A 17,966-nucleotide genomic window follows, 5' to 3' on the forward strand; every position below is an offset into this window, starting at 1 on the left:
CATCACATCAACTTCAAGAATTATGACTTTCCTGGGGTCACAGTATTGCAGGAGGCAAGATTTTGCTGACACAACCTGCTTGAGAGAATCAAAGATATATTGGTGCTTGTCTTGCTACACACAAGGCAAGTTCTTCTTGAGGAAATCCTGAGCAGAGATCCCTGGCCACAAAATGGGGAATATATGACAAGGGGAAATTGAAAAATTGGAGACAATGACACAGATTCTCTTTAGCTTGCAGGGTAACCTGCATAGAGCACAAGGGCAAGAAGGCTATGATGAAATTACATAAGACTCTGATTAAACTTCAGCTGGTGTACTTTTTATTGTTACTATTACAGTTCTGGATGCCACACTATAGGAAGAACACAAATACATTGGAGAGAATGCAGGCGGATTTGCGAGAGAGATTGCAGGGTTTAGACAGACTGTTACGAGGAAAGATTAGAAAAGTTGGGACAGTTTTTCTTGGAATGCAGAAAATTAAGAGGAGAGTTCATAGAAGTTTTGAAATGATGAAGGTGCTGGACAGGATGGATAGGTAGAAACTGTTCTTGCTTGTAAATGGATCATGAACAAGAAAGTTCAAGGTGAGTAAAAACTTTTCACGCAAGTAGTTCAAGTATGAAATGTAGTTTTGAAAGTGTGGTCGATACTGTTTAACTGGGACATTCAATGGCTAGTTATTTAAATGGAAATAATGCACTTAGTTACAGAGAAAAATAAATGGTTAAGTAAATTATGCAAATTTAACCAAGTTAGAGATCTGACAAATTGCATTCCAAAAAAAAACAATAATTCTGATTTTTCTTTCCATTTAAAGAAAAAAGTTTCCAGCAAATAGAAGTTAGAAAATGTAATTTTGCTCCTCAAATTGGAAACAGGGATATGTCAGGATATTCTAGCTTCGTTAGGCTTACTTCAACTGTTGATGAACTACTAAGTCTATTAACATGGAACGAACTAGGGTTCAGGGTTAGTTAATTATAGCCGGTACACACACATCTCCAAAGGCCGAGTCATGTTGGCTAACCTTATGGAAATAACAATGATGTTAAGTAAAAGAAATGGAGTGAATGTAATTATTACTTTAAAAAAAAAGCATTGTCTAAGGTAACACATGTCACAGGTGGCACATGGAATAACAGGAAATGTGCTACATGAATAGCAAGGGGACTGGAAGAAAAGATGGGGCTAAAGAAAGTTTCTTGGGCAGACCAGATCAGTTTAAGCAAGCATTATTATAGAAGGATGGGAAAGTTATGACCAATACATTGCCACTATTCATGACATGGGTACTACATTAGCAAAGGTCTCTGGTCCATAGACACTAAGAAACTCATTTTGGAAGACCATTGATGACAGAGGTTCATACTTTTGGATGCAGGTGTTATTCTCACAAAGATTGCTTATATCAAACCTGTTCAGTTTAAAGGGTATCACAGGAAACACAAATGAGCATGTCAGTTCTGTTGGATAAGGCAGTCTACTCAAAGGGCAGCAGTAAGAGCAGCAATGAGTAAATGCTCAGCTGGTAGAAATAGAGGCAGGATTATTTCGTGCCCCAGCAGTGGGTGCTCTTGCAGTACATAAGTAGTGTCCCTGTCTCTGGACAAGAAAAACCGATGGTGTTATGGGTAGTGTATTAGCAGGATAGAATATTGGTTAGCTATTATAGGAGAGTCGGAATAAATCGGCATTTCCAGATGGCAACAAGTCAGTGGAGTGCTACAGGTATCAGTGCGAGGCCACAATCTTTTACAACATATCAATGACTTGGATGAAGCAAGGGATGCATTATCATCTGTAAATCCTGTCCCCACTGTTTGAACACATGGTATTGTAAATGGCATTAGAATGAATGCCAAGATGCTTGCTTTTGAAATGTGTAGCAATCGTCAACAATCCTTGGTTTTTAAAACAGCCTTTAGCCATTTTAGTCTGTAAACAAAAAAATAGACAAAAAGAAAGTCTTTACAATGAGTAGAAAAATAAGTTGTGCAACACCTTTGTTCGACTCATTAAGGACTTTCTTTTGTGTAAAGCATAGATATTGCATGTAAGTCTATTGATATAGTATTGAAGGTAGGAATTTGAGGCATCATGTTGTTATGGAGCCAGTATTCTGGAGACATTTTCTGCTGACAAGAGTTCACATGTTGTACAGAATGCAACCTTGGACTTATATTTGATCCTGAGATGAACTTCCAACCACTCACTCCTGTGGTCCATCATCAGAAACAACTACTTACCCCTCTATTGCTGAACTCTCATGCATCCCTTTGTTACTTTTAAACTCAGCAATTTTAATTCTCTTCTAATTGGGATTCCATCTTCCCACTAACATCCAAAACTCTGCTTTCCAACTGCTATCTCACATCAAATCATTTTTACTCTTTATCCCTGTGCTCACTGGCCTACATTCACTTCTCACTTGAAACATCTCTGGCACAGAGTTTCCAATCTTGCCTTCAGCCCTACAAATCTGAGAAATCTGCACTCCAACAATTCTAGCCTTTTTATGCATCTTCAATTTTAATTACTCAACTATCACAACTCTATCCTCGGAATTTCCTGGAAAAACATCTTTGCCCTGCAAGATTTCTCCTGTCCTTTAAGATATTGTTAAAAGCCTACCCTGTTGACCAAAATATTGGTCACCTTGGCTGTTTATTTGGTTCAGCAACATATTTTGTTTCATAATGTCCCACCAGTGAATAACTAAGAAATGTTCCTGAGAAGTACCATGTTAGACTTAGTTTATTCATGAAAATTATTGGTTGAGCCTTTCTTAAGACAGCATTAGAAGATTTAATTCTGAGTGTTGCACCAATATTTAAATGGAAAAATCAGCCTCAATGTATTTTGTACATTGTATAGAGGAACCTGACTGCTTTTAATAGCTTGGCAGGCTATCGTGCAGTCATGTGTGTAGGGATGGTTTAAGAATACCTGCCATTCATGGAATGGAGCTCTTTGAAATTTAGACAGTTGTGATTTGTTGCTCTCATGGTTAGATGGATGCCATCTTCTTTACATATGAAAATCAGAAAGTAGCACATGTATTACCCCGGAAAAACAAGGCTTCAATCATCTATTTGATATAGTATAATATAGGGAACAGACTAATCTTTTAGACATAGTAAACAGGCTAGCTGATATGGGCATTTTTAGGATTGGAACATGTGCCACTCCACTAGTTACAAGGATTAGTGCTAGGGCCACACAGTGATCGATATATCAATGTCAATGACATGGATGAGGAAAGTGACTGTACTATAGCCAGGCATGCAGGTGACACTAAAATAATTCAAAAGGCAAATGATGAGGATGACATGATAGCCTGCAGAGGGATAGAGATAGGTTATGCGAGTGGGCAAAGAGACTATAATGTGGGATATGTGAAGTTATGCACTTTGGCAGAAAGAAAAAATGAACTGTATGCATTATTTAAATGAACACAGACTGCAGAAAGTTGCACAAAGGGATTTGGGAGTCCTCATCCATTAATCACAAAAACATTAGCATCCAAATTCAGCAGGTAACAGGGGAGACAAGTGGAGTGTTGGCCTTTATTTCAAAGGGAATGGAGTATGAAAGTAGGGCGATAATGCTAAAACTATACAAGGCACTAGTCAGAGCACAGCTGGAAAACCGTGAACACTTTTGGGCCTTATTGAAAGAAAGATAGATTGGTTTTGGAGACAGTCCAGAGCAAGTTCACTCGGCTGATACCACGAATGGAAACAAAAAAATAGAAAGTGCTGGAAAAGCGCAGCAGATCTGGCAGCATCTGTGGAGAGAAATCAGAGCTAACATTTCAGGTCAAGGGACCCTTCTTCAGAACTGAGTTTTTCCAACAACTTCTATTTTTACCTCAGATTTACAGTATTCACAGGATTTGTTTTTTTCAGCGTTTATCTATCACATTTTGAAAGACTGTTTTATCAGGAGAGGTGTGAGTAAATTGGGCAAGTACTTATTGGAACACAGGAGAATGACAGGCAACCTTATTGAAAGATATAACACAACTTGACAAATGCAGAAACATGTGATGGACCAGAAAGCAGGATCTCAAAATAAGGGTCACACATTTAAGACAGAGATAAGGAGGAATTTCTTTTCTGGGACAGTAGTGAATCTGTAGAATTCTCTACAACAGAGTGCTATTAAGAATTGTTCTATTTTAATCTATTAAAGAGTCAGCGAGAGATTTCATCACTACAAGAGTCAAGGTTTATCAGGAAAAGGCAGGAAAATGGAGTTGAGGAATGTCATATCAGCGATAATCTCATTGAATGACAGAGCAGACTACTGATCCTGTGTGTTATGGTCTCACACCAACTTTAGCTTGAAATGAGGTACATGTTGGTGAGTTGAAATGCAACTTCCTGGTCCAGGGCTGGGTGCAGTTAAGCTTAGCTGAAGAACCAAACCTGATAGCTATCCACACTGAAATGTAGATAATGAAAAAAGATCCATTCCAAAATGCTCAAATGTCATACAAACCCTAGATCACCTGTCGATTGAAAGCAGAGGCCGAAATGTGCCAAGTTACCTTTTCTCTCAAAAAGGCAGAGTAGCCATTGGCAGGGCAATGAGATATCCATGCTAAGCACTGTGTGCCTAACAGTGCTTAGCATGGATATCACATTGGATATCATAAACTTATCACAACAGGAATAAAGCTAGCTAATCTGTGTAATAAATAAATGAAATTTTGAAAAAGTATGTCTTGGCTTTAATGCACAAAGTTCAGTTTGTCAAATTAAAACAAAATATTGCAGCTCTCAAACTTTGGCAATGTGGAGTTCTAATTGCAACAGCTTGGAGGCCTCACGGTGATTGAGGAGCTGCACTGCTGAATAGTGTAGGGAATTTGTTGCGAGACCAATTTACACTTGTTTAAATAATTGGGCTGTGTGTGAAGTGACAACTGCTGGCCTCATTAAAGAAGCATCAAAATGAAACTCTTCTGCTCCCACAGAGTCAGGAGTTCAGTGCAGAATATGATGAGGTTGTGGTTGTTTACATTAGGTCAAATATCTCGGGAGCCTTATAATCAAGACTGGTTAGTTCAGTCAACTGAGGGAAAGTTTCAGTCTTTATAAACGTATAACTGTATTAAGCAGGTAGTCCTTAAGCAGATCACCAGCTGCAATGAGCAGCAATGACTTCAGAAGTGGATTATTTAAACTATAATGCCAAATCAACTGCATGTCTTGGACAAGATAAAATTTCCATCAACTTAAGACTGATAAATGTAACATCATCCTTTTCAACTTGCATCAACATACCAATCCATGCCTTTGTTAACCTTGAAAATCTCTGCTCATTGGCTTCACCATTTTGTGTCATAGTCATAAAGTCACACAGCATGAAAATAGACCCTTCGGTCCGACTAGTCCATGCCAACCATGTTCCCAAACTGAACTAGTTCTACTTCCCCACATTTAGCCCATATCCCTTCAAACCTTTCCAATTCATGTAGTTATCCAAACGTGTTTAAACTTTGTAACTGTGCCTGCATCGATCGCTTCCTCTGGCAGTTCATTCCACATACAGACCACTCTCTGTGTAAAAACATTTTCCCTCATGTCCATTTTAAAATGTTCTCCTCTCACCTAAACTCAAAGGTCTGAGCAACAAAGGCAAGTGGGCTAAATGCCTTTTTAACCACCTTGTCTACCTGTGATGCAAATTTCAGGGAACTAAGTGCCTGAACTCTTCACAAACCTAGTCAAGTCCGCTGATTATACTTGCCAACATAAACTGTCCTTACAAAATTCTCCTGCCCATAATTTCAAGTGCGTCATTGCCAAATTCCTCTGTGATCTAGCTCTGTCTTGCCCAAAGTCACAATGATGCTTGCATCTTTCACATTGCTAACTCATTATTACAGTTTTTTTTGCTTTATCTGTTCCATCTGCTTTCATGCTCTTCTGAAAATTCAGCTCCGTTACCTTATTAAATTGAAAGACTTCAACAGGCCTTCTGTTAGCAGGACAGAGCAGACAGCACATCCACAAAGTTGCAACTATCAAACAGGCCCATATCTCAAAAAGCATGATCAATGTTGGAAATAAGGGACAATTGAAAGAATGTGGAAATCCAAATGGAGAGATCACTAAGGGAGAGCTAGAAGCAACACAGAGATGAATATACAGCAAAATGGAATATGAATAAATTTAGTATGTAATGCCAAAGTTAATGGATGTTAAGATATAAACCAAAAAACTGTTTGGTAATGGAAAATGTTATCCAATTAAAAGAGAATCCTTTAAAAGGGGGGAACAATGGTGGGAAGAAATCGGGATAGGTGCAAATAAATTGTTAAATACTTTCTAAAATCTTAATGACCACTCTGATTTAAGCAACTGTTTGCTAATTTGTTTTAAAGAAATTATGTACTTAACGAATCCCACAGAAATTATATTCGAATCAACCCTCATTGACATATCATACACAGATATGCTATAGTACCACTTAAGCCACAACGTGATTTTTGTGAACAAAAGCAAATTAACTCTAGTACCACAAAAAATAAGTAATACTACACCAAATCTCAAAAAAGCACACTTATGTCAAACTAACAAAAACCATGCTGGTTTCATTAAAAGCTCATTGGATGTTTTCATACAGTTGAAAGTTTTATTCTGCAAATAACATGCATTTGCATGTGAAATCTTCCACATGATGAGCTGGTATTTATTGCCTAACACAAGTAACACTGATTTCTGACCTTGAGGTAGGTGATTTCCTTAAATGAAGTAACAAACCAGCTTGTTTATAATCTAAATGTCAATGCTGCAGATGCAAACACTCTGCCCTTTCCCTTTGGAGAAAGGACTTTCAAGACATCATTGATCGCCTCTTACTTACACTTGGGAACTGACATTCTCCAGGTTCGTAGGAAATAATATTTGCCCTGTATTATTTGTTCAGTAATGGATCATGTTTTCCTCTATGCCTATTTATACTTATGCTTATTAGGCTCACCTTACCTGAATAGTAATGCTTAAAATACCCCAGTGTACCATCAGCTTACTATTTGTATTGCTATTTAACTTGAATCTGGGCCTGATGTTGAGTTTTCCTTTGGTGCTGACTCCAATGCATCTGGTGGATAATGACAGCTTTCCTTGTGTGTCACTACGCAGACTAAATAAATCACCAATTCTGGTTAGTGCTCATTGCACAGAGAGGGCAGTTTGGACAAAGAAGATTCTAAATAAAAAATGTCCCAAGCACAGATGAAAATTATGCGTTGCAATTTCTTAGGAGGTAGGGAGGCAGAAAAGAAATATTATCCTAACATCTAATGGCCATTTTACTTCCCTGCACTTAAGATAGTTTAATTTATATTTAGAAGTACTCTTGGGCGGCAGCATGATAGTTTGGTGTAGTAATAAGTCAAATCATACATTGAAAGACATACAGGGATTTTAACACCACTTAATTAATCCCAATCTCTTCTTCAGGAACCAAAAAAAACAAAATCCAACATGGCCCATTTTCCTGCAGTTTTCAGATCAACTGACCTTTTATGTACTGTACATTCCAGAGTCAAGGTATAGTTAAAAAAAATTAAAATGCCTTTTCAAAACAAAAACAATGCTAAACAATTTTTTAAAAAGTTCTCATGAATGAATAGGTTTGAACACAAGAGTGGCATAATTTGGTGTAATGTTATCACATTGGCTCACCTTTTAGGCATTATTGCAAACAAAAGTACCTTTGGCAGTTTCAATGTATTTAGCATAGGCAGAAACTTGCTGCAGACAGTTATATTCATTAATATATGTTTCACATTGAATTGATTATCAATATGGATTAAAGCATGGCTGACATGAATTACAGGTTAGTAAAACAGTAATCATATACTTAGTATTATGTACAAGATAAAAATAAAAAAAATGCAAAGACTCATCCACTAGCTAATATACAATGTAATTAGGCCTAGGAACAATTCTCAGGTTCCCTAATGTACATTCAAGCCCATTTTTATTATCCACCATTGCTAATGACAGAATGAACAAACTACACAAACAATAGGTCATTAGCAATGAAACACAGATTTGTAATTTCTGCCGTACATCAAACACGCAACAGAACTGAAAAGTTCAAGGTAAGAATGGACGAATGCTAATTTCTGCAAACTACATGTATCATAAACAAAAGCCAGCCAATTTTTGTACTACAGTTAAAATGGTAGGATTTGGTAATTTAGCCAAAAGCTTCGTATTCAAATAAAGGAAGGCAGACAGACTTGTACTTATGAAACACTTTTTACAACCATCAGAAGTCTCAAAACACTCAATAATCAATTGAGTTCACTTTGAAATGTCGCCAACACTGTAATATAGGAAAGGCAATGTCAATTTACACACAGGAAACTATCACGAATAGCAATGTGCTAATGATGAGATAATCTACTTTGAGGAGTTCATTGAATGAGAAATATTACCCACAACTCCAGGGATAACTCCACTGCCCTACTTTTGAAATAATGCCTTAGGATCTTTTACAGCCACCCCAGCAAGTGAATGCAGTCTCAATTCAATGTTTCATCTGAAAGACTGCACACCTCTGACCATGTAGCACTCCATTAGTGTTCCACTTCAGTTTCATGCTAGACTTATACATTCTTTTCTTATGGTAGGATCTGAACCCAGAACCTTGTGATTCAGGGGCCATGAATGCTACTAACTGAGCCACAGCTGGTGGACCCAGGTATTTCTGTTTTAAAGCTTGACTTCACAGTCAAGTACAGCTTTATGAAGATTTTTAAAATTCCCAGCTAAGAGACCTAAGGGGCAACTCTTTCACACAGAGGGTGGTACATGTATGGAATGAGCTGCCAGAGGAAGTGGTGGAGGCTGGTACAATTGCAACATTTAAAAAGCATTTGGATGGGGATATGAATAGGAAGGGTTTGAAGGGATATGGGCCGGGTGCTGACAGGTGGGACTAGATTGGGTTGGGATATCTGGTTGGCATGGACGGGTTGGACCGAAGGGTCTATTTCCATGCTGTACATCTCTATGAATCTATGAAGGGTTTGAAGGGATATGGGCCGGGTGCTGACAGGTGGGACTAGATTGGGTTGGGATATCTGGTTGGCATGGACGGGTTGGACCGAAGGGTCTATTTCCATGCTGTACATCTCTATGAATCTATGTAAATTTAGCTAATGGTCATGCTCAAGATTTGAATATTTGTATTTGCATTGGCTGCTATGTTAAATATTTGCATACTTTCAAAAGAAAACACGCATTTCATGATCATGATGCATTTGAATATCTAACATGTCCAGGGAAAGTAAGAAAAATCTTAATGAGACATTATTGAAACTTATAATAGAAAATAAAAGTCCGAATGTTACTGTTAAGAACAAGATGAAATTCAATGCCATACAGGGCATTAATTACATGTTTTAAAGAAAATATACAAATATCTTCACCAAATTCATTCTGGATGTTTGCTCTTAAAAAGGTTAACCTGTAAGTCAAAACTAGTAAACTAATCTTTACAAAAGATGCAATACAGTATCAGATAATAGCAATGTCATTAAAACCAGAATATCTACTCTTGGAATTGAAACTTTGCACATTGTTAACTTATTCCAAAACGAGAATGAACATTGGGAGAAAGTGAGGTCTGCAGATGCGGGAGATCAGAGTTGAGAGTGTGGTGCTGGAAAAGCACAGCAAGTCAGGCGGCATCCGCGGAGCAGGAGAGTCAACGTTTGGGGCATAAGCTCTTCATCAAATCCTGGTGAAGGACTAATGCCCAACATATTGATTCTCCTGCTCCTCAGATGCTACCTAACCTGCTGTGGTTTTCCAGCACCACACTCTCGACTAAGAATGAACATTGTTTTACAAAGCTAGAAGTTTCAAATCACAGTCACAACATGTAACTTTTTAGTACATAATATATTATTCTATAACTATTTTCAAGAGGACATGCCTATGCATATGTCTATTTTACAGGAATCTGTAAATTACTAATCTATTTGATGTAGTGGCGATAATTTTGATGATGGATACCCAAAACCACACTTGAATCACACAAATTCTATGTAACACTGTTTTTCATCAGCATATTTCACTCAATTACCTACTTACGTTTGGCAAAATGCTAAACTTCAAATGTCATCCATCACTTAAATTCGAATAACTGACATATTCTACAACATGTTTATTTGGGTAATTGTGCTCAACCATGTTTGTAATGGCAACTCAGTCAAATAAGATCTGAATAAGTGAAATGGCATGATGAAATCACACCAGAAACATGATCAGAAATGGAACCAGATGGACGACAGCGACTCAGTAACTTGAACATTAAATATTTGTAGGTTATGTAAAGACAATTTAACTTTATAGTTAACATTTTTATGGCACATCTGAGCTTCCGAAACCTTAAGACACGGATGTGTCAAAACTTTAATTAAGATGTCAATATTGTGCTATGGACACACTTATTTGTCTGCCATTTATAACATTTGGACTACTTTAAAAAATGGTTTTCAAAAGAATACTTTAGAAAGGAAAGCTTAAACGTCAAACCATCTCAAGTAAAATTACTGAAAGATGAAAAAAAATCACATCCCTGCAAGTTTTCATTCAAAGGTGGTAATATTTATTTTCCAACTCAAAAGAAAACATCTGCTTTTAAAAGTCCCATATATGCTACAGAAAACTTAAGTCAAGAACTGATACTATTATCCTCTGACAGTTACTGAGATGGAATATCTGGATTCCTAGTACATGATGTCATGCTACAGTACAGCTTAGGCCAACTCAATATATTTTAACAGAACAGCAGAAAATGTTTATGCATATTTCAGATATAACCAGATTCAAGTTCACTGAAGTTAGCCATGTAAAGGACATTTTTACAGTAATACTTCTTGTGTAAATAAGTGGTAATATATATCTAATATATTTTACATGTACTAACCTCCCTTTGAGAACTCAATATTAAATTGATAAATTTACAATTTGTGGAAATAACACTACAATCACTCAATTTGCATGTTAAAAGTGGCAATGTTATCATAACTGTATGGGCAATTGTCTAAGGCTGAAAATGAATACATTTCTTCATACCTGGTTAACTAGTTGTATAGAGATGTCCTAATTTTCATTGCAGACTATTCATTGATTGGCTCTTTAAGGGTTACTGCAGCATTCAAGTAGCAACTATATAAATGAGCAATGACATTGAATCTAATGTGCAAATGCAGCAAATTATTCAATGTCAAATTCAGACACCTTAAATGTACTACTTCTGATTTTCAACAGTACTGGTAAAACTAAGCAAGATAAATTATGTCTTCCATCTGTACTGTATTAATAAATACTTTAAGAAAGCTAATTGGTGAACAGTTTCCTTGTTACATTCATTCCTCTTAAATTTTATATACTACAAAGTGAAATATATAAGTCAAAGATTTATAAAAAGTGTTTATGCACACATAGTGATCAGCAGCAAAGACAAGAGAGCCAAAGTCATCTTGTAACATTGCAATTCATGGTTGCTTTTTGAAGTGTTCGCATTTGGCATCATTTTGAAGTTTAGTGGTTTCGACGTTCCTTATCCTATGTGCTCTTCTTGGTTTTGGGAGCAGACTTATTTGTGTGTTTATATCCAGAGGCATCACCAATTGGGGTTATGGATCTACGTACCTCTGGCTTACCAGAGATAGAACCTGATCTGATTGATGGGATCAAGTGTGTGGGTGACCATGTTCGTTTATCTTGGAATGATGTTCGTGCCATGTTTAGTTTTGGAGAAGTCTTGCTCCCAGGAAGCTGAAATTAATCAAAATACAAGTGAAAGTTGACCATAAAATAATTTCAAAAAGTAAACAAGTTTCAAGTTCTACAATTATCTTGGGGTTAATGGCAATATTTTGTAAATTATAAGCTGCAAGTTAGAAATTTCAATATGAAGAGAATGGAAGGAAGAAATCTCCCATCTTTAAACACTTAAATTTAAGATTAGGTACTTTAAAGTAGTGCCTAATGCTCTTTCTAAATTAGGTTTTATGAAACTGAACTTATTGTGCATGCCAACCTCAAAAATAAGCAAAAACCATCCAACAGCTTCAAAACTAAAGCTGGCACAAGCCATCAACTTTGTGCACAGGCCTTGAGCACATGAGGGCAAGGAGTCAGAATGTCGGTGGAACACAGATTTACTTTAACCTAAGCTGCAGGTTTACCCAATATTGTATCAGTTTTATTACAATATACAAACATATACTTATCTATAGTAGTGCTTTAGAAAATTGGTTGAAGGTATAAGGATAATGTTCTATGGAAACATGAGCACATTTCCACCCCATGACACTGAATTTTAACTTATAATTGTTACAATTAGCACTTCAGCACACATTTGAAATAAGTACACTTTTAAAGTAGAAAGCATACCATTATTCAATCATGTTCCCTTTTTTGTTTCCATGCTCTTGCAGTTATACTTAGTGAGAATTGCCAAATAGGAATTGATGATTTCAAACCATACAACATTCACAATCTCAAAAAAGCAGTTACACCAAGCATTAAGGAAATAATAGCTGCCCCAGGTTTTCTGTACAGAATCTCTGTGCTGCTCCCTCGGATGCATATTCTACTCAATCGGGTTTGAAGGATTCTCCATTGGAAGGTCTCTGAGAAAAATCAAAGGAAGGTAGGTGGATATTTTTGTCTGATCAGGATCAGAAATAGAGGTATGAACTTTCCTAAAATAATTGTTAATTTGGGGAAGTTTGCAAGTTTTAAGAAGATTTATAGCTCAGGTTGAGGTTCTGGATGTTTCATGGATGTTTTCTTTTCATGAGCTCTAGCACGTTTTCTCACACAACTTAGGGCATTCACCTTATTAAGTATGCAACACACTTCCACTACACCATTTTTATGCTAACTTGAGCTCACCAGCTCATTTGTCAGAACCTTCTGGGTTTCCCACTGCCATCACAAGATTAAAAGCCCAACTATGCACCATTTCAAAAGCTGCAAGTCCAGATTAAGACTTCACAATTAAAGTGAGTGATAAACTGCCCAAGAGAGGCATGTTGCCTCCTGTTTTGCTGACTGGGAGCTGGAACTCCTAATAGACAGGAGGGTCATCCCCTTTCCTGAGGACCATCAGCCACTGCCAGCCTGGTCTGAAGTTGCCTCTTCAATTGATGCAAAGTCCATGGTCTGGGAGAGCGCCCAGCAATAGAAGAAGAAATTAATGACCTTCTGTGCTCCACAAGAAAAAGTGCCACAGTCCTCTTTGTTACCTCACATGCACTCTAACACTGCCACTGCAAACACCTCCTACCAAATGTCATGGTGTACCACTTCTACTGGTGTATGCAGAATTTTCTCTCAATCACACTCATCTAGCTCAACACTAAAAACTGTCAACACTTTCTGTCCTATGTGCTTCCTACTCACAACATTTAAAACATCTCACCATCTATCCCCTTGCTGCATCAACACCAAAAGCTGTACTAATCATTTCAGTCAATCTGTTCCTTTGTCTATGTGCATGGAAAGCAGCCCACAATACTGCACAGAGTGCCAAGCAGTGCGATGGGGTGCCCAGCGTTCATCTACTCACCACATAAGAGGAGAGAATGCTTGTGGGAGAGGACAGTGACTGCTCATACTGTGATTCAGGTCTCAGTGATGCTCTCCCATTATCATTACTCTGAATATACTCTTAACATGCTCAATCTTCTAATCGTTTCTCAAAATTCATTCTCTCTGGTATTCTACAGGCATGAGTGGCATCTTTACAGTCTCAGCGCTAAAGTCAACTATATCATTAGACTTTATGTTCTCCTCCATCTCTGTGGAAAAAGCCACAGATCATCGAGAGGATGAAATGGCAAGGCTGTCTCCTTTACTGTGTAGCAGCTCAGGTACTGACACCTTAGTGTTACTTTAGCTAGGGTAGATTCAGGAGCACATTCTTGCCAGCTACCTCTTTACAGCTTGCCATGGGAGAAATGGGATGGAAATGTGTTGCTGGAAAAACGCAGCAGGTCAGGCAGCATCTAGGGAACAGGAGAATCGACGTTTCGGGCATTAGCCCTTCTTCAGGAAGCCCTTCTTCCTGAAGAAGGGCTAATGCCCGAAACGTCGATTCTCCTGTTCCCTAGATGCTGCCTGACCTGCTGCGTTTTTCCAGCAACACATTTCCATCTCTGATCTCCAGCATCTGCAGACCTCACTTTCTCCATGGGAGAAATGGCCCAGGTCACTAGTTGGAGGAGCGCTGGAGATCAGGCAACTGCTCAGCCACAGGCAAACCAGGACACCATGGCTTTGGCCATTAATAACTTTGTCAAAATGCACAACTGGTGCACAAACAATGGATGAAGGTCAGAGGTGTCCACAAATGCCAACTATACTATGATCTCTGGATTGTACGTGTCTGGCTGTTTGCAGACAGGTTGGTAGATGACATGGATAGCCAAGTCCAATGGAATATTCATTGGGTGCCACAGGCGCACAAATGCCTGCACTCCATAACTTTAACCATTGGTGGTCAACACTAATGGAAAGGCAGCAGGGGAATGAGGGACTTTGACCCCAGTGCAGATGCCCTTTCCTCATACGGTGACAAGGTGGTGCCACAGGCAAATACAGGCCTCCCCAGCGGTGCCCAGCCCCTCCAAACTCCCCACAGAAGTTCAAGCCAAGGTGGAGAGCTTGGATTTGGCCAGGACACTCTCAGCACATCTGCATCATCAAGCTACCAATGCCCTGATGATCATCCACCAAACGTCTAGGGCCAGAAGGATCCCTAACTGCAGGTCAAGCTCCCTTCCTACCCAGCTGTGAACCTTAGTCTGCACCCAAACATAGTGGGAGGGAAAGGAAAAGGAAAATCATGTGAGGGTACATAAGTGCCAAGGTGAAATGACACTGTAAAAAGAATATCAAATGTAAATATAAGTTCACTTTACATTGTCATCCGTATGATTCACTGTCATTTTAGTGCAGATACAAAAATAAATGTAGACACGCTAGCCAACCTTGGCATTACACAATGTTACAACTTGTGAAGAACAGCTATTTTTCTGTAGCACTCATATGAGCATAAACATTGTCACTGTCACAACATCGAAGTCCCAGGTGCCAACCCATGCCACATATTCACCCACCACCTTATTCCAGATGCGCTTGGAGTTGAAGTAAACACACTTCAAACCACCTTCCTGCTTGCCAGTGAACTCTTGCAACCTTGAAACCTCATTTCTGACCTCACTGCTCTCAAACCTCCTGAACACTGTAACTGCAATTTAGGTTCCCATCCCCCTGCTGAATTTGTTTAAACCCTCCCAAACAGCATTAGCAAATTCCGCCCCCCCCCCCCCAGGATATTGGTACCCCTCAGGCTCAGGTGTAGACCCTCCCATTTGTAGAGGTCCCACCTACCCCAAAATGAGCCCCAATTATCCAGGTATCCAAAATCCTTCGTCCTGCACCATCCTTGTAGCCATGTGTTCAACTGTGCTCCCTCCCTATTCCTCACCTTGCTAGCATGTGGCATGGGCAACAAACCAGAGATAACAACTCTGTTTGTTCGAGCACGAAGCTTGGAGTTCTGGCTTTTATGTTGGGAATTACTGCTGTCAAATTTCTGTTCACTGCTTGGGAAAATAGCAACCTATATATAAATGAGGCAAGATTAGGTATTAATTAGGAAGCCTAGCAAAACTGGAATCTTTGGATATCGGGGCAAATCCTCCATTGGTTGGCGTCATACCTGGTACATAGGAAGATGGCTGTGGTTTGGAGGTCAGTCATCTTAGCTCCAGGACATCTCTGTAGGAATTCCTTAAGGTAATGTCCTATGCCCAATCATCTTCAGCTGTTTCAACAGTATGATCTTCCATCTATCAAAGGTCAGAAGTGGGATGTTTGCTAATGATTGCGCAATGTTCAGCACCATTCACAACTCCTGAGATACTGAACCAATCCATGTTCAAATACAACAAGATCTGGACAATATCCAGGCTTGGACTGACAAGTAGCAAGTAACATTTCTGCCACACAATTGCCAGGCAATGGCCACCTCCAATAAGAGACAAATGTAAGCACCATCCCTTGACAGTCAATAGTGTTACCATTATTGAATCCCCCACTAGCAAGATCCTTGAGGTTACCACTGAAGAGAAATTCACCTAGATTTGCCACATAACCAGTGACTACAAAAGCAGGTCAGAAGCTAGGAATACCGTGGCAGGTAACTCACCTCCTGAATCCCCAAAGCCTGTCCAGCATTGACAAGGCACAAGGAGGAGTGTGACATAATACTCCAGACTTGCCTGAATGGCTGCAGTTCTAACATTACTTAAGAAGCTTGACATCATCCAGAATAAAGCTGCCCTCTTGATTGGCACCACATCCACAAACCTTCAGTCCCTCCACAACTGATGCTCAGTAGCTGCAGTGTATAGCTATCTACAAGAGGCACTGCAGAAATTCATCAAAGATCCTTAGATAGAATCTTCCAGACCCAAAAGCACTTCCATCTAGAAGGGCAACAGATATATTTGAACACCCTGAAAGCGCCCCTCCAAGCCAATCTCTATCCTGATTTGGAAATATATTGCTGTTTCTTCACTTTCATTGTATCAAAATCCTGGAACTCCCTCTCCACTGGCACTATGGATCTACCTACACCAAACAGACTGTAGTAGTTCAAGGTGGCAACTCACCACCACAAAGGCTGACTAAAAATGGTCAACAAATCTTGGCCTAGCTAGCAGTTAGCACATCCCTTGAATGAATTTTAAAAAGTCTCATTTCTAATATTGCCTGCCTCCATTTTTGCGCCACAAGTAATAGCTGCAATTAATGGTATCAATTTCTCGAACATTAGTAAAGTGATAGATAGAAGAGACTTTAACATTTTTTTTAAAAATCCTTTATTTTGAGCATATACATGCACATACTCAGCATGAAGAACATCAGAGGTGAGCATGCATAGTTTGCCCAATTATCAGTGGATTGTTGGTGTAAACAAATACTTCAATTCATTAAGTAAAATAAACTGTGGATGCTGGTGATGTAAAACAAAAATGAAGAGTGCTGGAGAAACTCAGCATGTCTGGTAACATCTGCAGTGAGAAAAACAGAATTAACAGATGCTGCATGACCTGCTGAGTGTCTTCAGCACTTTGTGACTTTGATTAATTCATTAAATTTAAAGCCCATGTGCCACAATGGAATTTAGAAATGTCTCCCTGGGCTGCTGGATTATTGTTACAGTACCACTTGGTTTGCTTGTTTCTTATCATTTAAATACCTTGAACTTGCACTAATCTGAAAATTGAGTAAGTTTTATTTCTGTGTCGATTCCAAGTCATTTATATTTGGAGTGGCAATGGAAGTAAACAATAAACTGTGCACAGCAACAAAATCCTGTACAAATCACTGTTGGGGAGGCTTTGCAGTGCCTATATTTGCTTTATTTACCTTTCTGATATTTAATGCTTTGCTACATGGTGGACTTCATTGTTTGCACTTTAGAATGTCAAAATCCTTGACTGAATACATTGCACCAAGAGTTTGTCAACAATAGGTATCATTTCATTCACAAACTTTAGTGAATAGCAAACCAAAATCCACATGGACTCTCTTGCAAAACAGTTGTCATCTTGGTCTTTCATTATCTAACATTCATTAAGGCCTTCTAATATTTTTGCATAACAGATGGCACTGCTCTATAGACACATGGGTGATCACAGTACATTTTCCTTAAAAGATTCGTGCTTTATCAGCTCCATTTAATCTTTTTAAAAATACGCTTACTTAAAGCAATTCTTGAAGGAAAACAGCAAGGATGTGAGTAATTCTGTTAGAAATTTTAAATACTCTTGTACAAAATTGATTTGGACCCAATTCCTCGTCTTCTTCAGCTGATCAGTGATCATCAGAGCTGAAATT

General features: G+C 38.6%; 1 protein-coding gene across 12 annotated transcripts in view; it reads right to left on the minus strand.

Annotated features, from left to right (window-relative positions):
• Positions 1-10,630: 10,630 nt before the first annotated feature.
• stk33 (serine/threonine kinase 33) overlaps positions 10,631-17,966 on the minus strand; it is a 168,508-nt gene continuing 161,172 nt past the window's right edge. For all 12 annotated transcript variants that reach the window (XM_087996544.1, XM_087996538.1, XM_043705842.2 and 9 more), the window contains one exon: positions 10,631-11,822. In XM_087996544.1, the coding sequence (XP_087852670.1) occupies positions 11,610-11,822 (213 nt within the window). In that variant the 3' untranslated portion in view covers positions 10,631-11,609. The remainder of the gene's footprint in view (positions 11,823-17,966) is intronic.

Source organism: Chiloscyllium plagiosum, unplaced genomic scaffold, assembly GCF_037043375.1.
Source record: "Chiloscyllium plagiosum isolate Xiang-an unplaced genomic scaffold, Cpla_swu_hap1 HiC_scaffold_18, whole genome shotgun sequence".
NCBI lineage: Eukaryota > Metazoa > Chordata > Chondrichthyes > Orectolobiformes > Hemiscylliidae > Chiloscyllium > Chiloscyllium plagiosum.